The sequence below is a fragment of the Marmota flaviventris genome, chromosome 20 (assembly GCF_047511675.1).
Source record: "Marmota flaviventris isolate mMarFla1 chromosome 20, mMarFla1.hap1, whole genome shotgun sequence".
Taxonomy (NCBI): Eukaryota; Metazoa; Chordata; class Mammalia; order Rodentia; family Sciuridae; genus Marmota; species Marmota flaviventris.
In genome coordinates, this window is record NC_092517.1 from 20,998,893 (window position 1) to 21,026,271 (window position 27,379).

At 37.2% G+C, this 27,379-nt stretch overlaps 1 protein-coding gene across 1 annotated transcript; it reads left to right on the top strand.

The window, feature by feature from the left end:
- The first annotated feature begins 201 nt into the window (after positions 1-201).
- Positions 202-27,379, top strand: LOC139703049 (zinc finger protein 678-like). The gene is made up of 4 exons (XM_071605971.1): positions 202-282; positions 13,107-13,154; positions 14,822-14,916; positions 26,356-27,379. Exons 1-4 carry the CDS (start codon positions 202-204, stop codon positions 27,377-27,379), a joined length of 1,248 nt encoding a protein of 415 aa, XP_071462072.1.

The window sequence follows — 27,379 nt, forward strand, 5'->3', positions numbered from 1 at the left end:
GCCCCTCTGTCCCCCTGGCCAGCCGGGTGGAGAGCGTGATAGTGCCGGAGACTCCTGGCAGCCTCCCCATCCCCTCGGGCAGCCTCAGCCCCTGCTCAAGTCCTATCTATCTGGCAGGTGAGCGCGACTACCCAGCGTCTTCCCGGGCTGTGGTGATTGACAGGTGGGACCACTAGAAAAGTCCAATCTCCGTGCCAGGCAATGGCACACACCTGTCATTCCCAGCGGCTGGGGGTGGGGGCTGATGCAGGAGGATTTCGAGGTCAAGGCCAGCCTCCTCAAGTAGGTGAGGCACTTAGAGACTCAGAGAGACCCTGCCTCGAAATAAAATGCAAAATAGGGCTGGGGATGGGGCTCAGGGGTGGAGTGCCCCTGAGTTCAATGCCCAGCACCCCCCCTCCCCCCCAAAAAATCAAATTTCCAAACACCATTTTCCTGCAGGAGGGAAGCTGCGGTGAACAGGGACCTTGCCTATTCCTAAGCTAGTTTTGTGGAGTTTATTGTTTTTTTTTTTTTTTTTTTGGTGGTGGTTGTGTTTTGGTAGTTAACAGAAGGGTGCTTTACCACTGAGCTCTCTCCCTGGTAGTTTTTAGTTTTTATTCTGCCTGCTGGTCTAGCTAAGTTGCTGAGATTGGGCTTGTTAGGGTTTGATTTATAATGACTTTTCCGTTGCAATTAAGTGTATGATTTTTACAACCACGTGGTTTCGTGGGTGGACTCTGTTGACGTCGTGATTCCTCGATGACAATTGGAACAGTACAGCTTCCCAATGCACATGTTGGGTAATAACTTCTTCTTCTTCTTATTTTTTTTCTCTTATAATTTTTTGCTGTTATAATTCAAAAGTTTCTTGGTTAAGTTTACATATATTTAACTTTGTGGATGAATTTTAGGACTGGATCTTCCATTAAGAGTAAAGCATGCTGGATTGTTAATTAGTGTGCCATAGTTACACATAATACCACATGCATATGGCACCCTGTAAAACTTACCCATGGTATTTTATACTATTTTTGAGCTGAATGTACCATGACTACTAACGTATTATCCTGGTCATATGAACTGATTTGAGTAAGTCCCTGCGGTGGGGGACTATCATGTGTCTTTAATGGCAAAACAGTTTCCACAAATAGTTAAGAAGCACTTAAAATCCTTGAGTTTATTAGAATTCTTTTGTTTCCCATCTTCATTGATACTATTTCTTTTTCTCTCTGATAGGGTTTTATTTTACATTTCTCAGGTTTCTAAAGATGTTGGATTCTTTTTATTCTTATTATTGAACACATGGGTATCTCCTGGACAAATTGGCAGCTGAAATCTCCTCCCTGAATTTCTTCTGTGGTGGATTTGAGTGTCTTGACCTTGAGAATCACCACTCCGTGTGCCTTTTTCCTTCCCAAGGGGGCTGGGATCTGCAGGGGTCTCAGGTTTTTCTTCCCCCTGAGCTTTTCTTTTTTGGGGGGCAGGGGGTCATAGTGGATTGAATGCAGAGCTCCTTTCCCACTGAGCTACATCCCTCGTACTTTTTATAATTTATCTTGAGACAGGCTGAGTCTGGCCTTGAACTTGTGCCTCACCCTCCCGAGTGGCTGTGATTAAAGGTGTGTGCCCTCCTGCCTGGCTTCCCCTGAAAGTTCTAAATGTAAGGGAAGCAAAATGTCAGATCCAGAACCCCGTTTCCCAGATGAAAACTGTACACATGTATCAATGAAATCCTAAAATTCCAGTTCCCTGTCCCCATTTCCAGTAAAAGTGTGTGTGTGTGTGTGTGTGTGTGTGCGCGCGCGCGCATGTGTACTCCCTCTTTCTCTCCCAGGCCAGACACCTTGTCAGAATGTCTTTGGGCTGAGTGTCCCCCCTGTGGACTGCATGTCCCAGGGGTCTCATGCCCTCTGTGATATTTTCCTGGTCCTGTTTTGTCTCTGCCTGACACGAGGATCCCACACCTGGCACATCTGAGGTCTCCTGAGTGTCTGGTAAATCTCAGCCACCTGTGGACCTATGAGCAGGTGCATTTAGGGGAAGTAGTTTCTCAGGGGAGTAGGTGATGGCCCTGCAGCTGGGAGGAGTCTCCTTATTCAGAAGCCACTTCAGATGTTCCCTCGTCCTGGCTCCTGTGGATACTTGAACAGCAATGGGCATGCAGCCATTTATTAACACACTCGTTCCAGTTCCTTTGGAAATGCATCCAGAGTGGTTGTTAGCTTTTAAAGAACTCCATGCTGTTTTTAAAGATGGCTGCACTAAACTGATATTCTAGCCCCATGTGAGCGGGTGTCTTTCTCCATACCCACGTCGTTGGAGGACTAGTTCCTTCGCCTATTTGATAGGAGCCTTTCCCATAGCTGTGCTCAGGCTGCAGAAACTCTCCTACTTGGCTGGGGGCTGAATTCCTGATGCAATTGGTTAGAACCCAGGCTGCCTGTGCTCACTGCAGGAAGGTGGTGTGAGCCTATTCTAGAAAGAAACAGGGTTTTGACCCCTTTTGCTTCACTCCTAGTGTGGATTGTTGCACAGGGAAATACTCAGACATCAATGTGAAGCCCCTCCTTTGTGATCCAGGGAGATTTGCACATGCACAGTTGCCATTGCTCCCAAAGCTTGGTGGGTTAGGATGGAGTCCATGAGATGGGAAAAAAATGCTGGGACCCTGAGTGCTTGGACATTTCTTCCAGAAAGAACTGGTCAGACCTGGAGTTATTACTGAGGTAGGGGGGAGAGGGTTCAGGCAGGGCTGCCAGGGTGCACTGCATTTGTCCTGTCTACCCTTAGGGACTGGCAAGAGAGGATCTCAACTGTTAGCAACCACAGTTTGCAGATCATGCTGGCAAATCCCTTCTAGGGATAAACTGGGACCCTTGATCTCACTCCCCCTCTGCCCTGGTCCCAAGGATAAAGCTCATGACCCTCCACAGCCATAGAAAACCACCCCTTTCCTCTCGTCCTGATACTTGTGTATATCCAGTTCATTTTTCTATGAGAACCAGACAAATTGCGTTTCCAGCTACAAGTCATTTAGTGTCCAATGTGCTCCATTTGTGACCCCAGTCAGTCTTCCTCTACTCTGGATGACACTGGATGGAGGTAATCTCTCCCAATTATGTGTCACATTGCTCAAGGCAGGACTAATGCCCACGTGTCCCCCAACTTTGCCTGCCCTTTGGATGGTAGATATTTTCTCAGTGGTCCAATGCATAGGTCTCTCAATCCATGTATAACTTTATTTAAGAGGAACTCCAAACAGAAGTAGGTGTTTATTTGGTGTATCCATGTGTGGAGAGAATCCAGGAGCCTCCTATTCTGGTATAATTTTGAAAAATAATCCTACTCAATATGTGCTTCTTTGGGGTGCTGGAGTATAATCCAGTACCACGCTCGTCCTACACCCAAGCCCTACCAGTGCTCTGCGCCTCCAGTTCCCATACCTCCCTTCCTGTTGGGTTGTCTTGTTCATTTACATCAAATCCTCTGCTGGAGATGGTTGCATTTAGCTAGGCCTTTTCATTGCACTTCATAATAAAATTGACATTTACATACATGCGGAGTCATCTATGAAATTTCTGCATTGTGATTTTCTTGGTCCTCAAATTACTGCAATATGATAATTTTATAATATGCATTATTGCCTGGTAATGATAGCTCCAGCTTTTACTCTTAGAGTTCAGAATTCCTGGCTAATTTCATATCAATTCAACCTTCCAGGAGAATTTTCAAACTGTTTGCTTTGGTCCCTTCTTCAACGGAAAGGAAATCATGGTGAAATTTTGATGGGGTGTTGTCATAGATGAACCTGAGGGACGCAGCCATCTTTATAAGGAGGAGTCCTATCATCTATACCCTGGATGTGTAATTCAGTCTTTTATGTGCTTATCTGTATTTGTATTTTTTCAAATTCTGCAGATGTACTATTTAAGTACGCTTATATGTGAAATGTGACATTTATGTGACAGCTATATAAAACTGACATGGTGTTTCATAGTATTTGTCAAACTGTATGCAATATGGCAAACAAAATGTGGCTGATTGCCAGAAATTGTTATTTTCCATAGTTTATTATTTATTCCCAAATAGACATCCTCTTTCACCAGACCCCAGGTCTCGGCTCTGGAGGAGCACACTATGTCCCCATATGAACAGGTGCTGTAGGGTCCACATCTGTTTCTGTGGACCTTCATGATAACCCCACATGTTCTTCAACACTGTCTCAATTTGTGTTCAATGTGACTTTATGGTACAGTCCCTCCTTTCTAAAGGCGTTGATTGCTTTGTGATGAAGGGACATTTAGATACCTGCTATTTGAAGGGGCTGTTCACGGCTCTTGCCTGCGTTTCTCTTGTAGTCTCTGTTCTCCTTTCTTAGAAGAGTTGGTTAAAGGTGAGGCAATTGGTTTCTTTCATCTGTCACTTCTCCTTGTTCTCTTTAATGGAGTCATTGGAGGAATAGAATTTTTGTTTTCATATATACAATTTATAAATTTAAAAATATGTTTTCTGTAACTTTGAAAAGGACTTTTTTTCATTCTTTTGTTTTCCTTTTGTGAAACTGGGGATTGGAACCAGGGTGTCCTATTACTGAACAATATCCTCAGTCCTTTTAAAATTTTTATTTAAAATATTTAATTTTTTCTTAATTTTTAAAAATTACTACTGACTATTTATTTTTAAATTTAGGCAGGGTTTCACTCAGTTGCTAGAGTAAGCTTCACAATTGTGATCCCCCTGCCTCAGCCTCCAGACCACTGGATATATGAGGTATGTAGCACCAAATGCATCCTATCTCAGTTTCTTTCTTTCTTTCTAGATGTTTTTTAGATCATGATTTTTTATGGTTTTTATTATTTTTTTAAATACATGACAACAGTGGAATGCATTATAATCCTTATTTCACATAGAGCACAATTTTTCATATTTCTGTATATAAAGTATGTTCACATCAATTTATGCCATTATACATGTACTTTTTATGCATTACAACTCTAAATACACATATATATCACAATTTTTCATCTCTCTTTGTATATAAGGTATGTTGACACCCAATTCAAGTCTTCATACATGAACTTTGTATAAAGATGTCCATCACATTCCACCATCCTTGCTAATCCCTGTGCCCTCCCTTTCCCTTCCACCCCTCTGCCCTATTTAGAATTCATCTATTCCTCCCACGCTCCCCCTCCCAAACCCACTATGAGTCAGCTTCCTTATATCAGAGAAAACATTTGGCATTTTTTTGGGGGGGAATTGGCTGACTTCACTTAGCATTATCTTCTCCAACTCCATTTACATGCAAGTGCCATGATTTTGTTCTTTTTTAATGATGAGTAATATTCCATTGTGTATATAAGCCACATTTTTTTTATCCAGTCATCCACTGAAGGGCATCTAGGTTGACTCCATAGTTTAGCTATAGTGAATTGTGCTGCTATAAACAATGACCTGGCTGTGTCCCTGTAGTGTGCTGTTTTTAAGTTTTTTGGTATAGTCAGAGAAGAGAAATAGTTGGGTCAAATGGTGGTTCCATTCCCAGATTTCCAAGGAATCTCCATACTTATTTCCAAATTGGCTGCACCAATTTGCAGTCCCACCAGCAGTGTATGAGTGTGCCTTTCTCCCACATCCTCGCCAACACTTATTGTTGTTTGTCTTCATAATGGCTGCCCTTCTGACTGCAGTGAATGGTATCTTAGAGTGGTTTTAATTTGAATTTCTCTGACTGCTAGAGATGATGAGCATTTTTTCATATAATTGTTGATTGATTGTATGTCCTCTTCTGAGAAGTGTCTTTTCAGGTCCTTGGCCCATTTATTGATTGGATTATTATTATTATTTTTTTTTGGTGTTAAGACGTTTGAGTTCTTTATATACCCTAGAGATTAGTGCTCTATCTGATGTATGAGGGGTAAAAATTTGCTCCCAGAAAGTAGGCTCTCTATTCTATTGTTTTTTTTTTGATAAAAATCTTTAGTTTCAATCCATCCAATGTGTTGATTCTTGGTTTTAATTCCTGTGCTATAGGAGTGTTATTAAGGAAGTTGTAGCCTAATCCCACATGATGGAGATTAGGGCCTAGTTTTTCTTCTATTTGGAGAGTCTCTGGTTTAATTCCTAGATCCTTGATCCATTTTGAGTTAACTTTTATGCATGGTGAGAGAGAGGGATTCAATTTTATTTTGCTGCCTATCGATTTCCAGTTTTCCCATCACCATTTGTTGAAGATGGTATCTTTTTTCCAGTGCATATTTTTAGCACCTTTGTCTAATATAAGATAATTGTGGTTTTGTGGGTTGGTCTCTGTGTCCTCTATTCTGTACTATTGGTCTACCATCCTGTTTTGATGCCAGTACCATGCTGTTTTTGTAACTATGGCTCTGTAGTATAGTTTAAGGCCTGGTATAGCAATGCCACCTGCCTCCCTTTTCCTGCTAAGGATTGCTTTAGCTATTCTGGGTCTCTTGTTTTTCCAGATAAATTTCATGATTGCTTTTTCTATTTCTATGAGGAATGCCATTGGAATTTGATCAGAATTGCATTAAATCTGTAGAGTGCTTTTGGTAGTAGGGCCATTTTGATAATATTAGTTCTGCCTATTCAAGATCAAGTTAAATCTTTCCATCTTCTAAGGTCTTTGATTTCTCTTTAGTGTCTCATAGTTTTCATTGTATAGATCCTTCACCTTTTGTTGATTCCCAAGTTTCTTTTTATTTTTTGAGGATATTGTGAATGGGGTAGTTTTCCTCATTTCTCTCTCAGAGGATTTGTCACTGATATACAGAAATGCCTTTGATTTGTGGGTGTTGATTTTATATCCTGCCACTTTGCTGAATTCTAGTTCTAGAAGTTTTCTAGTGGAGTTTTTTTGAGTCTTCTAGGTACAGAATCATATTATCAGCAAATAGTGCTAGTTTAAGTTCTTCTTTTCCTATACATATTCTTTAAATTTCTTTCATCTGTCTAATTGCTCTGGCCAGTGTTTCAAGAACTATATTGAATAGAAGGGGTGAGAGAGAGCATCCCTGTCTTGTTTCCGATGTTAGAGGGAATGCCTTCAGTTTTTCTCCATTTAGAATGATGTTGGCCTGAGACTTAGCATAGATAGCCTTTAAAATGTTGAGGTAAGTTCTTGTTATCCCTAGTTTTTGTAGTGTTTTGAACATGAAGGAGTGCTGTATTTTGTCAAATGCTTTTTCTGCATTTGTTGAGATGATCATAAGGTTCTTATCTTTAAATCTATTGATGTGATGAATTACATTTATTGATTTCTGTATATTGAACCAACCTTGCATCCCTGGGATGAATCTCACTTCATCATGATGAACCATCTTTTTGATATGTTTTTGTATTTGATTTGCCAGAATTTTATTCAGAATTTTTGCTTCTGCTTTTTAGAGGTATTGGTCTGAAGTACACTTTCTTTTCTGTGTTTGTCTGATTGTAGAATCAAGGAGATATTGGCCTTATAGAGTGAGTTTGAAAGTGCTCCCTCTTTTTATATTTCATGGAATAATTTGAGGAGTATTGGTGTTAGTTCTTCTTTGAAGGTCTTGTATCCATTGAGTCCTGGGATTTATTTATTTAATTTTTTTTGTTGGTAGGCTTTTGATGGTGTCTTCTATTTCATTGCTTGAAAATGATCTGTTTAACTTACTCAGTTTGTGTAAGTCACGTGATTCCAGATATTTGTTGATGACTTCAATATTTTCTGTTTTATTGCAGTACAAATTTTCAAAATAATTTCTAATTATCTTCTGTATTTCTCTAGTGTTCATGGTGATATTTCCTTTTTCATCATGGATTTTAATAATTGGAGTATTTCTCTCCTTCTCTACAGTAGCATGGATAAGGTTTTATCAAATGTATTTGTTTTTCAAAGAGCCAACTTTTCATTTTGAAAATTTAAAAAAAATTAAAAATATATGGCAGCAGAATATATTACAATTCTTATTATACATATATAGCACAATTTTTCATATCTATGTATATAAAGTAGGTTGACATCAATTCCTGTGTTCATACGTGTACTTTGGATAATGATGTCTATTATATTCCACCATCCTTGCTAATCCCTTTCCCCTCCCTATTCCTCCCACCACACTGCCCTAAATAGAATTCATGTATTCCTCCCATGATCCCCCTCCCTACCCCACTATGTTTCAGCCTCCTTATATCAGAGAAAACATTCAGCATTTGTCATTTTGGGTTTGGCTAACTTCACTTAGCATTATCTTCTCCAATGCCATCCATTTACCTGAAAATGCCATGATTTTATTTTCTTTTATTGCTGAGTAATATTCCATTGTGTACAAATGCCACGTTTTCTTTATCCATTCATCCACTGAAGGACATCTATGTTGGCTCCACAGTTTAACTCTTGTGAATTGTGCTGCTAAAAACATTGTGACTGTGTTCCTGTAGTATGCTGTTTTTAAGTCCTTTGGGTATAGACCGGGGGGTGGGATAGCTGGGTCAAATGGTGGTTCCATTCCCAGCCACTTTTTGAATTTTTATTTGCTTCTTTTGTTCCAATTTCATTGATCTCAGCTCTGATTTTAATTCTTTTCTGTCCTTTACTGCTTTTGGTGTTGATTAATTGTTTTTCCTAGGGCTTTGAGATGTAATTTTAGGTCATTTCTTTGAGGGTTTTTTTTTTTTTTTTTTTTTTTTTTAAGGAATGAACTCCATGCAATGAACTTTCCTCTTAGTAATGCCTTCATAGTGTCCCAGATATTTTGATATGTTGTATCTGTGTCCTCATTCACCTCTAAGAAGTTTTAAATCTCCTCTTTTATGTTTTCTGCAGCCCATTGTTCATTCACTAGCATATTATTTAGTCTCCAGGTATAGGAGTAGCTTCTATTTTTATCATTGATTTCTAATTTCATTCCATTATGACCTGATAGAATTCAGGGTAGTATCTTTACTTTTATGTATTGCTTAGAGTTCCTTTTTGGCATGACATATGGTCTATTTTAGAAGGATCCATTTGCTGCTGAGAAGAAAGTGTCTTCGCCTGTTGAAGGATGAAATAGTCTATGTGTGTCAATTAAATCTAAGTTATTGATGGTATTATTGAGTTCTATAGTTTCTGTCTGGATATTGTTTGGAAGATCAATCCAGTGATAAAAGAGGCATGTTAAAGTCACCCAGAATTATTGTCTTGTGGTCTACTTGGCCCTTAAACTTGAGAAGAGTCTGTTTGAACATAGATGCTCCATTGCTTTGGGGGTGTGTATATTTATAATTGTTCTGTCTTGTTGGTGTATGGTTCCTTTAAGCAGTATGTAGTGTCCTTCTTTATCCCTTTTGATTAACTTTCACTTGAAGTCCACATTATTTGATATAAGAATGGAAACCCCTGCTTGCCTCCACAGTATATGTGAGTGGTAGGTTTTTTAATATTTATTTTTTGTATATGGACACAATACCTTTATTATTTAGTTTTATGTGGTACTGAGGATTGAATACAGGGCCTCACATGTGCTAGGCGAGTGCTCTACCACTGAGCTCCAGCCCCAGCCTGAGTGATATATTTTTTTTCCAACCTGTCACCTTCAGTCTGTAGGTGTCTTTTCCTATGAGCTGAGTCTCTTGGAGTCAGCATATTGTTGGTCTTTTTTTTTTTTTTTGTCCAATCTGCCTGTCTTTTGATTGCTGAGTTGGAACTAAACTTTCAGGGTTATTATTGAGACAAGATTTGTATTCCCAGTTATTTTTGTTTATTTTTGGTATTTAACTAAGTCAGTTTCTCTTTGATAGGTTTTTCCTTTAGAGTGATACTACCCTTTTCTGATTTTTTTTTATTGTTGTTCATTTCCTCCTCATGGAATATTTTGCCAAGGATGTTCTGTAGTGCAGGTTTCTGGTTGTAAATTCTTTTAAATTTGTGTATGATGGAAGGTTTTTATTTTGTCATAAAATAACATCTGAATCGAAATCTAATTGCTAATCAAAATTTAATTTTGCTGGGTATGATTCTTGGTTGGCATCCATTTCTTTCAGAGCTTGGTTTATATTGTTGTAGGATCTTGTAGATTTCAGGGCCTCAGTTCAGAAATCAGAGATCCTGATTGGTTTTCCCCATATGTAATTTGATTCCTTTCTCTTGTGGCTTTTGAAATGCTCTGCTTCTCCTGTATGCTAGGTGTTTTCATTATGATTTGCGTTGGTGTAGACCTGTAGTGATCTTGTTCATTTAGTGTCCTATATGATCCTTATATTTGATTTCCCAAATCAGTGTACATGTTTGGAAATTTTTCTGGTATTATTTCATTGAATAGATTGTCCATTTCTGTAGTTTAGACCTCTATGCCTTCATCTATCCCAATAGTTGTTAAATTTGGTCTTTTCATATTATGTCACAATTCTTGAATCTTCTGCTCATGGTTTCTTACCACCTTCATTGGGGTCAACTTTATTTTTTCAACATTATATATTTTGCCTTCAATGTCAGAGCTTCTGTCTTCCAAGTGATCTATTCTGTTGGAGATGCTTCCTATTGAGTTCTTAATTTGGTTTACTGTTTCCTTCATTTCAAGGATCTCTGTTTTTTTTTTCCAAAATCTCTGTCTCCTTATTGAAGGAATCTTTTGCTTTCTGTATTTGCTTATGTAGCTCTTTATCAAAATTATCCTTTGCTGCCTGTATTTGCTCTCATATCATCCTTTAATTCACAGAAAATTATGTACCTTCTCCCATTTATCCTGATATTCTGGCCATGCATTCTAATAATGTAGCATCTTTGTTTGGGGCACATTCTTTCTTGGTTTCTCATGTTGTTCATGCATCTTCCCTTCCAGCTCTGTGTTTTAAGATATATAGCCATGTAGACTTATAGTGTCCACAATGGGTTTCAATACCTTTCTTTTTTAAAAATTCATTTTTGTTAAATACACAACATTGGAATGCATTACAATTCTTATTACACACATAGAGCACAATTTTTCGTATCTCTGTATAGAAAGTATATTCATGCTAATTTATGCCATTATATATGTACTCATTTCTTTCTGCAATACAACTCTTAATACACATATATATCACAATTTTTCATATCTCTGGTTGTATATAAGGTATGTTGGCACCAATTTGTGTCTTCATACATGTACTTTGGATAATGGTGTCATCACATTCCACAATCACTGCTAATCCCCTGCCTCCTCCCCTCCCCTCCAACCCCTCTGCCCTATGTAGAATTCATCTATTCCTCCCATGCTCCCCCTCCCTACCCCACTATAGTCAGCTTCCTAATATCAGAGAAACCATTCAACATTTATTTTTTGGGTTTGCCTAACTTCCCTTCTCCAATACCATCCATTTACATGCAATTGCCATGATTTTATTATTGCTGAGTAAAATTGCATTGTGTATATATGCCCCATATTTTTATCCATTCATCCACTGAAGGGCATCTGGGTTGGCTCCACAGTGTGCTGTTCTGCATTGTGCTGCCATAAACATTGACATGGCTGTGACCCTGTAGTATGCTGTTTTCAAGTCTTTTGAGAATAGTCCGTGAAGAGGAATAGCTGGGTCAAATGGTGTTTTCATTCCCAGATTTCGAAGGATTCTCTATACAGTTTTCCATGTTGTTTGCACCAATTTGCAGTCCCACCAGCAGTGTATGAGTGTGTCTTTTCCCCCACATCCTTGCCAACACTTGTTGTTTGTCTTTATGATAGCTGCCATTCTGACTGGAGTGAGATGATATCTTAGAGTGGTTTTGATTTGCATTTCTCTAATTGCAAGAGATGATGAACTTTTTAAAAAAAATATTTGTTGATTGATTCTACATCATTTTCTGAAAAGTGTCTGTTCAGGTCCTGGGCCAATTTGTTGATTGGATTATTGGGTTTTTTGGTGCTTAGCATTTTGAGTTCTTTATATACTAGATATTAGTTCTCTATCTGATGTGTGAGGGATAAAAATCTACTCCCAGGATTTAGGCTCTCTCTTCACCTCAGATTTTTTTTCTTAGAAGAAACTTTTTAGTTTGAATCCATCCCATTTTTGATTCTTGGTTTTAATTCTTGTGCTATAGGCATCTTATTAAGGAAGTTGGGGCGGCCTAGCCCCATGTGATGAAGATTATGGCCTAATTTTTCTTCTATTAGATGCAGAGTCTCTGGTTTAAATCCTAGGTCCTTGATCCACTTTGAGTTGAGTTTTCTGCACGGTGAGAGATAGGGTTTTAATTTCATTTTTTTGAAAATGGATTTCCAGTTTTCACAGCACCATTTGTTGAAGAGGCTATCTTTTCTCCAATGCATGTTCTTGGCACCTTTGTCTAATGTAAGATAATTGTAATTTTGTGAGTTAGTCTGTGTGTCCTCTATTCTGTACCATTGGTCTACCGGCCTGTTTTAGTGCCAATACCATGCTGTTTTTGTTACTATTGCTCTGTAGTATAGTTTAAGGTCTGGTATAGTGATACCACCTGCTTTGCTCTTCCTGCTTATAATTGCTTTAGCTATTCTGGGATTCTTATTTTTCCAGATGAATTTCATGATTGCTTTTTATATTTCTATGAGAAATGTCATTGGGATTTTGATCAGAATTGCATTAAATCAGTGTAGTGCTTTTGGTTGTATGGTTGTTTTGATAATATTAATTCTGCCTATTCGAGAGTAAGGTAGATCTTTCCATCTTCTAAGGTCTTCTTTGATTTGTTTCTTTAGGGTTCTGTAGGTTTCCTTGTATAGATCTTTCACATCTTTTGTTAAGTTGATTCCCAAGTATCTTATGTTTTCTTTTTTTGAAGTTACTGTAAATGGGGTAGTTCTTCTTATTTCCTTTTTGAGGCTTTGTCACTGATATACAGAAATGCCTTTTTTAATGTGTGTTAATTTTATATCCTGCTGCTTTGCTGAATTCATTTTTTAGTTCTAGAAGTTTTCTGGTGGTGCTTTTGGGGTCTTCTAGGTATAGAATCATATTGTCAGCAAATAGTGCTAATTTAAGTTCTTTTCCTGTAGTTATTCCTTTAATTTCTTTCATCTGTCTAATTGCTCTGGCCAGTGTTTCAGAAATATGTTGAATAGAAATGGTGAGAGAGAACATCCCTGTCTTGTTCCAGTTTTTAGAGGGAATGCCTTTAGTTTTTCTCCCTTTAGAATGATGTTGGCTTTAGCCTTAATGTAGAGAGCCAGTATGATGTTGAGGTATGTTCCTGTTATCTCAAGTTTTTCTAATTTTTTTGAACGTGAAAGGGTGCTGTATTTGTCAAATGGCTTTTCTGTGTCTCTTGAGATGATCATATGATTCTTATTTTTAAGTCTATTGATGTGATGAATTAGCTTTATTGATTTCTATATGTTGAACCAACCCTGTATCCCTGGACAAACCCCACTTGATCTTAGTGCACGACCTTTTTAATATGTTTTTGTATTTAATTTGCCAGAATTTTATTCAGAATTTTTGCATCTATGTTCATTAGAGATATTGGTCTGAAGTTTTCTTTCTTTCATTTGTCCGTGTCTGGTTTTGGGATCAGGGTGATATTGGCCTCATAGAATGAGTTTGGAAGTGCTGCTTCTTTCTGTATTTTCTGAAATAAATTGAAGAGTATTGGTATTTTTGAATTTCTTCTTTAAAGGTCTTGTTTAACTCGGCAGTGTATCCATCTGGGCCTGGGCTTTTCTTGGTTGGTAAGCTTCTGATGGCATCTTGTATTTCTTCATTTAATATTGATCTGTTTAAATTGTGTATGTCTTCCTGATTCAATCTGGGCATATCATATGACTTAAGAAATTTGTTGATGCCTTCAATATCTTCTATTTTATTAGGGTATACATTTTCAAGATAATTTCTAAATATCCTCTCTATTTCTGTAGTGTCTGTTGGGATATTGCCATTTTCATCATGTATGCTGGTAATTTGATTTTTCTCTCTCCTTCTTTTCATCAGCATAGCTAGGGGTCTGTCAGAGAACCAACTTTTTGTCAAGGTTTAATTGTTTCTTTTAATTCAATTTCAGTTCTAATTTTAATTGTTTCTTGCCTTCTACTGCTTTTGCTGTTGATTTGTTCTTCTAGGGCTTTGAGATGAAGTATGAGATCAATGATTGACTTTTTCTTCTTTTAAGGAATGAACTCCATGCAATGAAGTTTCCTCCTAGTACTGCTTTCATAGTGTCCAAGAGATTTTGATATGTTGTGTCTATGTTCTTGTTTACCTCTAAGAATTTTTTAATCTCCTCCTTGAAGTCTTCTGTAACCCATTGTTCATTCTATTGTACCAAATTGATTCACTCGTTGAACTGCTTATAGAACTTGAAATATTTCAAGTTTGTCTTTTCATGAGGTGGAAGTGTCACTTTACATGTCTCCAAATATTTTATTTTATGAATATTTTACACATTGGGAATGTGTCATGGATGATACTTGAAACTAATTGTATTGGGGATCTCAATCTATCTCATGGATAGAAAGCAGAGAGAATAGAAACCAGACTGTTTTCAAAAGCTTTTTTTACCAGTCTTTTTGTCTCCCTTGTGCACAATCACCTTATGAGAATATCTTTGACAAGTCTGATTTGCATCTGGAATGTCCGCCAAATTTCACATTCACTGATGGCAGAAAAGTTAGGAGTTGGGCTTTTATTCAGTGCTTGGATTATGGTATATATAGTTTACTTCACTCTGATATGGAGTATATATACTATTTTTAGACTTATGTATTTTCCTCTGAATTAGATAATGGGAAGTATCTTATTACATAATTAAAGTCACTCTCCTACATGACAGTCAGTTCTACTAACTCTTAATTCAAATTAAAAACTGAATAATGGTTTGGTCCATGTTCTATTGATCTAACAATTTTTATTTCAGGAGCCATTGACATTCGGGGATGTGGCTATTGATTTCTCTAAGGAGGAATGGGAATGCCTGGATCCTGCTCAGCAGAATTTATATAGAGAAGTGATGTTGGAGAACTATAGCAACCTAGTCTTTGTGGGTGAGCATAACTTTCCTTCAAAATTCCTATTTATCACTATTTAGTTTTCTTCCCTTGAATTATATCTTTTGGGAACTTCTCCACAAGAATGTGTTGCAGATTTATGCTTTCAATAAAAAAGATGGGGGTAGTTCTTGGTTCTGACAAGAAAATGTTAATGATGTTTCCTTTCATTCTTAATGTTTTCCTTTGGTGGCATGATATATATCTTTCACTTGACATATGGTTGTCTTAGAGGAATGCAGTGATGTCAAATCCTGTGGCCCACATATAGTAGAGGACACAGTTGAGGTAGAGGAGAAAGTCTAAATTCAAAAAGGTTCATTGAGACATTATCCAGCAGAAAATATTTTTGAGAAGCTTTGAATTCTTTCTCTTGTTATCATAGAAAAACCTGTCCTGTGTTTTGTGCTTTAAAATTATGTAGTATCCTGCTTTTCTTCCAGTAATGTCTCCATACATTCAAATTAACAACAAAACACTCCCCTTGCCTTGTGAGTGTCAATATTATCTGACAGCTCTTCCATAATTAAAAAAAATATTTTTTAGTTGTTAATGAATTTCCTATTTATCCATATATGGTGCTGAGAATTGAACCCAGGGCCTCACACATGCTAGACAAGCTCTCTAACACTACAACTCCAGCCCTCTTCCATTATTTGCAGGAAAGTTTTGCACATTTCTGGAGACCTCTAGGTCCACCCATTGTAATACTTTACTATCATAAGTCAGTTTCTCTAATCTTATTTGTACATTTTTTTTCACTAAAATTTCCTTATCAGTGTTCTTTCTGATATGTGTAATGGATTTTCTGTGAAATTATCTGCCATGGAATGAATGTCAAGTTGAACAAAGACTGCTGTTTTGAGAGATGGTGTAAGTTTTATTTGAGTTAGAGGATTTGTAAAATAATACATCTGTGGATATTTACAATTTGGTTGTTTTTTTTTTATTTTTTAAATTGTGTACAGTAGGTTCCATGTTGTAGACTGGGTTTCCTCATATCAGTTAATTGCTTCACAAACTAAGATATGTGTGATTCTTGTTTGTATTGCCAAAAATATTATATGTGCTTTTGCTTGTATAAATATTAAGCCTCTTTTGTCCATGACTTTTGTATTTTATCTTGATTGGCTTTTCATTCTGCCCATGTATGTAGAAATTGAAGTTTTCTATGTATAAGTGTAATGGGGATTGATGGCAGTGATACTCTCATGCTGAACTACACCCCAAGCTCTTTTTCACTCATATTTGGAGAGGTTCTCACTAAGTTATTGAGGATGTCTTGAATTTGCAATTCACTTGCCTCAGACTTCCTACTAGCTGAGATTACATGCATGGCCATCATTTGTATATGGATGAGCTTGTTCTTATTTATAGGATAAAGACCACATTATTTGAAATGTAGCTTTGAGAAATGTTGCAATTCTCTTTATCTTTTAATTTTCATTGTAATCAAAACCACAAAATAAAACTGTCTCCAAAATTTTAAATATACAGTTCAGTATCATTAATTCAAATTGTTATGCAATATATCTTTACAAAGTTTACATCTCAAAAAAATAAAGAATGCCTAGAAAGCAAAGGCTCATTTCTGTCTCCTAATCACAAAACTATTCTCTTTTGTTCAGAAAGCTTCTTTTTTAGTTTAGAGATGTCATGTTCGTAGAATTCTGCAGTATTCTTTCTGTGACATTTCAGTTAACCTAGTGTACATACATTTTGTAAAATATATAATTAGAATAAATTCTTTGACTTCAAAGTTCTATAGTTTCTATATTCCAATATGGCTCATCATTCTTTTCAAGGGATATTTGGTTTGTGTCCCCCATGATGGCTCTGTTGAATAACAATGTGACCACACTGGTGTGCAATGTTTTTAATTTGCTATTGATGTGAGGGCTTATTGCCACACTCACTAAGAACTCCGTCTACCTGACTCCATGTTTGCATTTACAATTGAATGCTGTAACTTTTAGCATATTTTTTTTTAATTGGGGGATATTCATACAATTTAAAGGATAGATTTCTCTGCAAAAAAAATTAACTATGGGAGGTTGATGAATACTACATGGAGCCTCTAGTTAACTTTAAGTAGTATAAACATCTTTAAATTTAATCTTTCAATTTTGAACAACAGCATGCAAAAGAGTGTTCAATCAACTGACACATATTTAGGGATTTTTGAAAATCCCTACGACTTTTGACTTCAAATAGTTTTTTTGTAACCAACATGGAATAAATATCACTTAAATATTTATTAACCTTTGTTTTAATATATAAAATTGATCTAACCAGCATAATATCCCACTTGTGATTAAGAACAGGGATTCTATAAGTCTATAGTAGTTTCAAAATATTTTCAAAGTCTTATGCTTTGCAATTACCATTTTGCTTCACTGTATTTCCCTTTTCAGTAAGTGGGGATTGATGTCTCTTAGTATCACAGTGATTCTTTGTTTTCATTCAACCCTCTCAGTGTTTTCTTTGTGTGTTTGGGAAGTATGAAGTACGCAGCAAATGTATTTACTCTTAATTCAGAACCTAGGGAAAGGGTCCTTTTCTCTCTTTTGCCTCTTTTCAAAGTTTTTTTTTTTTTTTTAAATTTAAAACGTCTTCTATGTCCTATAACTGTCTTAAACTATGCTTTGTGTACTATAATTTAGACAGCCCAGGTTTTGTTCGATCACTTTTGTATGTGTCATTATTATATCCTTTTGCTTTCAGTATGTGTGTGTTCTTAGATTTAGAGTATCCTGTAGACTACCTACAGTTGCAATATTTAGAGTTAATTCAGATATCCAAGTTTTGTTTTGATCAGAATTTTGTAATCTTGCATTTGCCAACAAAAACCTCTAAAAACGAAGAATCTCCTACTCATACTTTGTATGAGTACCAACTTGACTTCACTTTATTAAAAAACTGAATATATTTATGTGTCCTTTTAAAATTATATTATTGTTACAGGTATATATGCCTATTGACAGTATTGTTATGCTTTTTTCTTTCAAATTCTATTGCAAAATTACATGTTTGGAGACCCGTCATTACAATAAAATAGAATTGTTTTTGCCAAGAAATGTTTAAAATTTCATATGACTTATGATGTTGTGCACTTACATTTTATTATGAAGGATCACCTTTAGTACTTTTTGGAGAACAGATACAGTGTTGATGAATAGTGTGTGTATTTTTATATGTTTAAAGTCTTCATTTTCCTTCTCTTTTGAAAGGTGGTAGCTGTGAATATAATGTCTTGGTTGATAATTTTATTCTTTCATCCCTTGAATATAGATAGACTCAAATTCCTTCCTGTGTTGTGAAGATTTGACTAAGGATTTCACAATTATATAGTTACACATTTCTAGGTGACCCATCTTTTTCTATTGGATGCTCTCAGTATCCTGAGTTTTTAAACTTGGATTAAAACCTACTTTGAGACTTTACAACTTGGAGAAAACTGAGCTGCTTGGATGTTTCATTTTTCCTATTTTCTGAGATGTGTTTATTATTACTGGAAAGAGAACTTAGGGGCGATTTAGCACTTTGCATTTTTTACTTTGTCTGGCCTTCAAATTTTGATCCTCTAGCTCAACCTCCTATGTTGCTATGTACAACCACCCCTGACTCTTTCAGACACTTTCTAAAGAAAGTCTTTAAACATACATTTTCTGCTTATTACTAGTAACAATTCTTGATTAATTTTTATTCTGTTTTTTGTGTGTTGGTTTATTTCAGTAAACTTCTTTTAAATGATAATTGACTATTCCCTTTGAGTAATACATAACTTTGCTTACAGTTGATTTAGCCATGTTTTTTTCTGTTGGTGAGCAGGAGCCCCCCCTTTTTAATTTTTTATTGTTGGTTGTTCAAAACATTACATAGTTCTTGATATATCATATTTCACACTTTGATTCAAGTGGGTTATGAGCTCCCATTTTTTTTTTAATATTTATTTTTTAATTATCGGCGGACACAACATCTTTGTATCTTTGTTTGTACGTGGTGCTGAGGATCGAACCCGGGCCGCACGGATGCCAGGCGAGTGCGCTACCACTTGAGCCACATCCCCAGCCCCGTGAACTCCCATCTTTACCCCATATACAGATTGCAGAATCACATCAGTTACACATCCATTGATTTACATATTGCCATACTAGTCTGTTGTGTTCTGCTGCCTTTCCTATCCTCTACTATCCCCCCTCCCCTCCCCTCCCCTCTTCTCTCTCTGCCCCCTCTACTGACATTCATTTGTCCCCCTTGTATTATTTTTCCCTCTCCCCTCACTTCCTCTTGTATGTACTTTTGTATATCTCTGAGGGTCTCCTTCCATTTCCATGCAATTTCCCTTCTCTCGCCCTTTCCCTCCCACCTCTCATCCCTGTTTAATGTTAATCTTCTTCTCCTGCTCTTCATCCCTACTCTGTTCTTAGTTACTCTCCTTATATCAAAGAAGACATTTGGCATTTGTTTTTTAGGGATTGGCTAGCTTCACTTAGCATAATCTGCTCTAATGCCATCCATTTCCCTGTAAATTCTATGATTTTGTCATTTTTTAATGCAGAGTAATACTCCATTGTGTATAAATGACACATTCTTTTTTATCCATTCATCTATTGAAAGGCATCTAGGTTGGTTCCACAGTCTTGCTATTGTGAATTGTGCTGCTATGAAAACCGATGTAGCAGTGTCCCTGTAGCATGCTCTTTTTAGGTCTTTAGGGAATAGACCGAGAAGGGGAATAGCTGGGTCAAATGGTGGTTCCATTCCTAGCTTTCCAAGAAATCTCCATACTGCTTTCCAAATTGGCTGCACCAATTTGCAGTCCCACCAGTAATGTACAAGTGTACCTTTTTCCCCACATCCTCGCCAGCACTTGTTGTTGTTAGATTGGCAGCCATTATGAAGTCAAACTGGAGTGAGATGGTATCTTAGGGTGGTTTTGATTTGCATTTCTCTGACTGCTAGAGATGGTGAGCATTTTTTCATGTACTTGTTGATTGATTGTATGTCCTCCTCTGAGAAGTGTCTGTTCAGGTCCTTGGCCCATTTGTTGATTGGGTTGTTTGTTCTCTTATTGTCTAATTTTTTGAGTTCTTTGTATACTCTAGATATTAGGGCTCTATCTGAAGTGTGAGGAGTAAAGATCTGTTCCCAGGATGTAGGCTCTCTATTTACCTCTCTTATTGTTTCTTTTGCTGAGAAAAAACTTTTTAGTTTGAGTAAGTCCCATTTGTTGATTCTAGTTATTAACTTTTGTGCTATGGGTGTCCTATTGAGGAATTTGGAGCCCGACCCCACAGTATGTAGATCGTAGCCAACTTTTTCTTCTATCAGACGGCGTGTCTCTGATTTGATATCAAGCTCCTTGATCCATTTTGAATTAACTTTTGTGCATGGCGAGAGAAAGGGATTCAGTTTCATTTTGTTGCATATGGATTTCCAGTTTTCCCAGCACCATTTGTTGAAGAAGCTTTCCTTCCTCCACTGCATGCCTTTAGCCCCTTTATCAAATATAAGATAGTTGTAGTTTTGTGGATTGGTTTCTGTGTCCTCTATTCTGTACCATTGGTCCACCCGCCTGTTTTGGTACCAGTAACATGCTGTTTTTGTTACTATTGCTCTGTAGTATAGTTTGAAGTCTGGTATCGCTATACCGCTTGATTCACACTTCCTGCTTAGCATTGTTTTTGCTATTCTGGGTCGTTTATTTTTCCATATGAATTTCATGATTGCTTTCTCTATTTCTACAAGAAATGCCATTGGGATTTTGATTGGCATTGCATTAAACCTATAGAAAACTTTTGGTAATATCGCCATTTTGATGATGTTAGTTCTGCCTATCCATGAACAGGGTATATTTTTCCATCTTCTAAGATCTTCTTCTATTTCTCTCTTTAGGGTTCTGTAGTTTTCATTGTATAAGTCTTTCACCTCTTTTGTTAGGTTGATTCCCAAGTATTTTATTTTTTTTGAAGATATTGTGAATGGCGTGGTTGTCCTCATTTCCATTTCAGAGGATTTGTCACTGATATACAGGAATGCCTTTGATTTATGCGTGTTGATTTTATACCCTGCCACTTTGCTGAATTCATTTATTAGCTCTAATAGTTTCTTTGTAGACCCTTTTGGGTCTGCTAGGTATAGAATCATGTCACCTGCAAATAGTGATAATTTAAGTTCTTCTTTTCCTATTTTTATGCCTTTAATTTCTTTCATCTGTCTAATTGCTCTGGCCAGTGTTTCGAGAACTATGTTGAACAGAAGTGGTGAGAGAGGGCATCCCTGTCTTGTTCCAGATTTTAGAGGGAATGCCTTCAATTTTTCTCCATTCAGAATGATGCTAGCCTGAGGCTTAGCATGGATTGCTTTTACAATATTGAGGTATGTTCCTGTTATCCCTAGTTTTTCTAGAGTTTTGAACATAAAGGGATGCTGTACTTTGTCGAATGCTTTTTCCGCATCTATCGAGATGATCATATGGTTCTTATTTTTAAGTCTATTGATGTGGTGAATAACATTTATTGATTTCTGTATATTGAACCAGCCTTGCATCCCAGGGATGAATCCTACTTGATCATGGTGCACAATTTTTTTGATATGTTTTTGTATCCGATTCGCCAGAATTTTATTGAGGATTTTTGCATCTAGGTTCATTAGAGATATTGGTCTGTAGTTTTCTTTCTTTGAAGTGTCTTTGTCTGGTTTAGGTATCAGGGTGATGTTGGCCTCGTAGAATGAATTTGGAAGTTCTCCCTCTTTTTCTATTTCCTGAAGTAGTTTGAAAAGTATTGGTATTAGTTCTTCTTTAAAGGTTTTGTAAAACTGCTGTATACCCATCCGGTCCTGGGCTTTTCTTAGTTGGTAGTCTTTTGATGGTTTCTTCTCTTTCCTCAATTGATATTGGTCTGTTTAAGTTGTCTATATCCTCCTGACTCAATCTGGGCAGATCATTTGACTTAAGAAATTTATCGATGCCTTCACTATCTTCTAATGTATTGGAGTGTAAGGATTCAAAATAATTTTTTATTATCTTCTGTATATCTGAAGTGTCTGTTGTGATATTGCCTTTTTCATCCTGTATGCTAGTAATTTGAGTTCTCTGTCTTCTTCTCTTCGTTAGCATGGCTTAGGGTCTGTCGATTTTATTTATTTTTTCAAAGAACCAACTTTTAGTTTTGTCAATGTTTTCAATTGTTTCTTTTGTTTCGATTTCATTAATTTCAGCTCTGATTTTAATTATTTCTTGCCTTCTACTTCTTTTGCTGTTGTTTTGCTCTTCATTTTTCTAGGATTTTGAGATGAAGTATGAGATCATTTATTTGTTGGTTTTTTCTTTTTTTAAGGAATGAACTCCAAGCAATGAATTTTCCTCTTAGAACTGCTTTCAATGTGTCCCATAGATTCCCATATGTTGTGTCTGTGTTTTCATTTATCTCTAAGAATTTTTTAATTTCCTCCTTGATGTCTTCTATAACCCATTGATCATTCAGTAACCTATTGTTCATTCTCCAAGTGATGCATGATTTTTCCTTCCTTCTTTTATCATTGATTTTCAGTTTCATTCCATTATGATCAGATAAGATGCATGGTATTATCTCTACTCCTTTATATTGTCTAAGAGTTGCCCTGTGACATAATATGTGATCTATTTTTGAGAAGGATCCATGTGCTGCTGAGAAAAAAGTGTAACTGCTTGATGTTGGGTGGTATATTCTATATATGTCAATTAATTCTAGGTTATTAATTGTGTTATTGAGTTCTATAGTTTCCTTATTCAACTTTTGTTTGGAAGATCTGTCCAGTGGCGAGAGAGGTGTGTTGAAGTCTCCCATGATTATTGTATGGTGGTCTATTAGACTCTTGAACTTGAGAAGAGTTTGTTTGATGAACATAGCTGCACCATTGTTAGGGGCATATATATTTATGATTGTTATGTCTTGTTGGTGTATGGTTCCCTTGAGCAGTATGTAGTGTCCCTCTTTATCCCTTTTGATTAACTTGGGCTTGAAATCTATTTTATTTGATATGAGTATGGACACACCTGCTTGTTTCCGAAGTCCATATGAGTGATATGATTTTTCCCAACCTTTCACCTTCATCCTATGTATGTCTTTTCCTATCAAATGCGTCTCCTGTAGGCAGCATATTGTTGGGTCTTGTTTTGTGATCCATTCTACTAGCCTGTGTCTCTTAATTGGTGAGTTTAAGCCATTAACATTTAGGGTTATTATTGAGATATGGGTTGTTCTTCCAGCCATATTTGTTTATTTATATTACTAAACATGGTTTGTTCTCCTCTTTGATTATTTTTCCCCCCTTTACTGTCCTACCTCCCACTGTTGGTTTTCATTGTTATTTTCCATTTCCTCTTCCTGTAGTGTTTTGCCAAGGATGTTTTGAAGAGATGGTTTTCTAGCTGTAAATTCTTTTAACTGTTGTTTATCGTGGAAGGTTTTAATTTCATCTTCCATCCTGAAGCTTAATTTCGCTGGAAACACAATTCTTGGTTGGAACCCATTTTCTTTCAGTGTTTGAAATATGTTATTCCAGGATCTTCTAGCTTTCAGAGTCTGTGTTGAAAGATCAGCTGTTATCCTGATTGGCTTACCCCTAAATGTGATCTGCTTCCTTTCTCTTGTAGCTTTTAAAATTCTCTCCTTATTCTGTATGTTGGGCATCTTCATTATAATGTGTCTAGGTGTAGGTCTCTTATGATTTTGCACATTCGGCGTCCTGTAGGCTTCTAGGATTTGGGATTCTGTCTCGTTCTTCAAGTCCGGGAAGTTTTCTCTTATTATTTCATTGAATAGATTGCTCATTCCTTTGGTTTGAAACTCTGTCCCTTCCTGTATCCCAATGACTCTTAAATTTGGTCTCCTGATGTTATCCCATATTTCTTGGATGTTCTGCTCATGGTTTCTTAACAGTCTTGCTGAGCTGTCCATGTTCTTTTCAAGTTGAAATACTTTATCTTCATTGTCTGATGTTCTATCTTCTAAGTGTTCTACTCTGCTGGTAGTATTCTCAATTGAGTTTTTAAGTTGGTTTATTGCTTCCTGCATTTCTAGGATTTCTGTTTTTTTTTTTTTTTTTAATAACCTCTATCTCCCTGTATAGTTGATCTTTTGCTTCTTGGATTTGTTTATGTAATTCATTGTTGAAGTGATCTTTCATTGTCTGATTTTGCTGTCTGATGTCTTCCTTGAGACTCCAGATCATCTGAAGCATGTATATCCTGAATTCTTTATCTGACATTCCATCTGCTGCAGCTATTACCTCTTCTAACGTTGAGTTGACCTGCATTGCTTGTGGTCCTTTCTTTCCTTGTCTCTTCATACTGTTCGCGTTCCTTTCTACTTGGTGAAACTGTTGTGCTATTGAATTTTCCCCCTATATATTTATATTGGTCTTGTATAGTTGCAAAGTCTCCCTCACAGGCGCGGGCGGCGGCTCTGCCCCTCCTCCAATTGGGGCAATGTGCCTACCACGCCCTCAGGCCGCTGGGCCTGCTGTGTCGGTTGGTAGCAGGTCCGCCTACCTTGCAGGCACGGGCGGTGGCTCTGTCCCTCTGCGGGCCACTAGGCTTGTTCTGTTGGTGGTCGCAGTTCTGCCTACTTTGCAGGCGCAGGCAGCGGCACTGCCCCTCTGCAGGCCTCTGGGGCTGTTCTGCCAGTGGGTCGCAGGTCTGCCTACCTTGCAGGCGCGGGGGGGGGGCGGCTCTACCCTTCCTCAGGCCACTGGGCCTGTTCTGTCTGTCGGTTGCAGGTCTGGCCTGTTCTGTTGGTGGTCACAGTTCCGTTTACCTTGCAGGCGCGGGGGGAGGGGGCAGCTCTGCCTCTCAGCAGGCCGCTGCTCCTGTTCTGCCAGTGGGTCACAGGCCCGCCTACCTTGCAGGAGTGGTTGGCAGCTCTTCCCCTCCGCGGGCCACTGGGCCTTTTCTGTCGGTGGTCACAGTTCCGCCTACCTGGCAGGTGCGGGGGGAGGGGGCGGCTCTGCCTCTCAGCAGGCCGCTGCTCCTGTTCTGCTGGTGGGTTGGAGGCCCGCCTACCTTGCAGGAGTGATTGGAAGCTCTGCCAGGAACCCCTTTTTGAACAGTCCCCAAATATTCACATGTTTCATATTTTTATATTTTAATGAAACAGAAGAAAGTTGGTAGATTTTGAAAATATATTCTGAAGGAGGAAAATCTTTGTGTAACACAATGTATTTTTCTCTACTATGTTACTCTCCATAGTAATGTACTCATCTTGGATACTGTGAACACAAAGATGATTAGGAAAATTTTCAAAGTAATTTTCTGTGTGTATTTTTATTTGATTTATATATTTCTACAGTAATGGTAGACTTGGATTTAATAATCCACTCCCCTGCTAATGTTATTTTTTGGTGTAATTTCTTAGGTCTGCAAAATATACTCAGCCCAGTATAGTAAGTAAACATGTTTGTTATTTTTATTTATTACAGCCATGACTTCTCATCATCCTCGAGAAATTTTACCAGAGCAGGGAATAAAAGAGAGAGAGGGAAGATATGAAAAGTGTGACTTTGACTATTTACAACCAAGAAAACAATGGGAAAATATAGGTGAGAGTAAAGTTCAAAAATTGTATTATAATAGACAAAATCAATCAGTAGTCCCTATTTATGATAAAAATTTTATGGTCAAAAGACACCAGAGAAAATTAATATCTGAAACAAAAATTCAATGTATTCCAATTATTTTGAGGGTTTTATATGTATTTTAAGAATAAATCCATAGCCATTTTTTAACTGAAAGGCAATGTGGAAAATTTGAAATCTAGTCCATGCATCAGTTTTTAACTTGGCCAACTATAAAAGTAGCACTGAGTTAAAATTCCAGTCAAACATTTGCACAGAAAAGATGTTTCTAAAAGTGAACCTTTTGGGAGTTTCTTTATAAAATGTCCATTTTTCTGAAACAAAAGATTAATTTCTCCTTGTTCCCAAATGGACAATATTAAAAATTGTAGAAAAGTTTCTGCTTCCCCACTATTGTTCATTGACAATTCTGATACAGATTTCTGGAAAGTGCACTATATAGATAATGCTATAAGTAACACAGTAAGCCATGTCTCTACCCTGAGTAATGACCAGTATATTTACATTGGTGATAACAATTATGACTATAGAGAACTCCTAGTCCTTTTCTAAAGGAAATTTACCAAGATGAAAAATGTAGGAAAGTCTTGCTTCAGTGATCAAAAACTAGTATTCATTAAAATATTCATAGCCAAGACAAAAACCTGCAAGTGTAGATATGTGAAAGGGCTCTTAGCCACAGTGCAGAGCTTTCTTAATACAAGAGAATTTATAGAGAAAGACAGCCCTATAAGTATAGAAGATATTGAGCAAGCAAATGCTTTGATATATTTTTTAAACACAGCAGATACTATGACAGTGATAAATTCTACAAATTTAAAGAATGTGAAAAAACTTTTAGTGAAAAGTTACAACTTGTTAAGTATCAGAGGATTTATACTGAAGGAGAGACCTGTAAATGTAAAAAGTGTGGGAAAGCCTTAAAAAGTTTTTCAACCCTTACTCAACACCAAAAAATTTATTCTGCAGAGAAGACCTACCAATGTGAAGAATGCAATGCACTCAAGAACTTTACTCAACATCACAGTGTTCATACAGAAGATATGCCATGCAAATGCAAAGAATGTGACAAAACTTCTAATAAAAGCTCAAATCTTATTTGTCACCAGTGGACACACCCTGGAGTGATGCCCTACATATGTAAACAATTTTGCAAAGGTTTCAGTCAAAAACCAAGCCTTAAAAATTACCAGAGAATTCATACTAGAGAGAAGCCATACAAATGTAAAGTGTGTAGCATGAGTTTTAATAGAAACTCAAATCTTGATCGCCACAACAGGATTCATACTGGAGAGAAGCCCTACAAATGTAAAGTGTGTGGCAAGAGTTTCAGTCAAAAATCATCACTTACTGAGCACCAGCGAATCCACACTGGAGAGAAGCCCTATAAATGTAAAGAGTGTGGCAAAGCTTTTAATAGCCTCTCACAGCATAATTGTCACAAAAGGATTCATACTGGAGAGAAGCCCTATAAATGTAAAGTGTGTGGCAAGAGTTTTAATAGAAACTCACATCTCTCTTGCCACAACAGGATTCATACTGGAGAGAAGCCCTACAAATGTAAAGTGTGTGGCAAGAGTTTCAGTCAAAAATCATCACTTACTCAGCACCAGCGAATCCACACTGGAGAGAAGCCCTACAAATGTAAAGAATGTGGCAAAAGTTTTAATCAAAAAATAGTACTAACTCAGCACCTGAGAATCCACACTGGAGAGAAGCCCTACGAATGCAGAGAATGTGGCAAAGATTTTAATCAACAATCATCACTTACTCGACACCAGAGAATCCATACTAGAGAGAAGTCCTAA

Bases quoted from the DNA above. Each gene is read 5' to 3' on its own strand.
- LOC139703049 (XM_071605971.1), top strand. From the start codon at position 202: ATGGCACACACCTGTCATTCCCAGCGGCTGGGGGTGGGGGCTGATGCA. The intron at 283-13,106 runs GTAGGTGAGGCA...TTCTCCCTTTAG, and splicing joins GTCAAGGCCAGCCTCCTCAA to AATGATGTTGGCTTTAGCCT. The intron at 14,917-26,355 runs GTTGGAGAACTA...TTTTAAACACAG, and splicing joins AATTTATATAGAGAAGTGAT to CAGATACTATGACAGTGATA.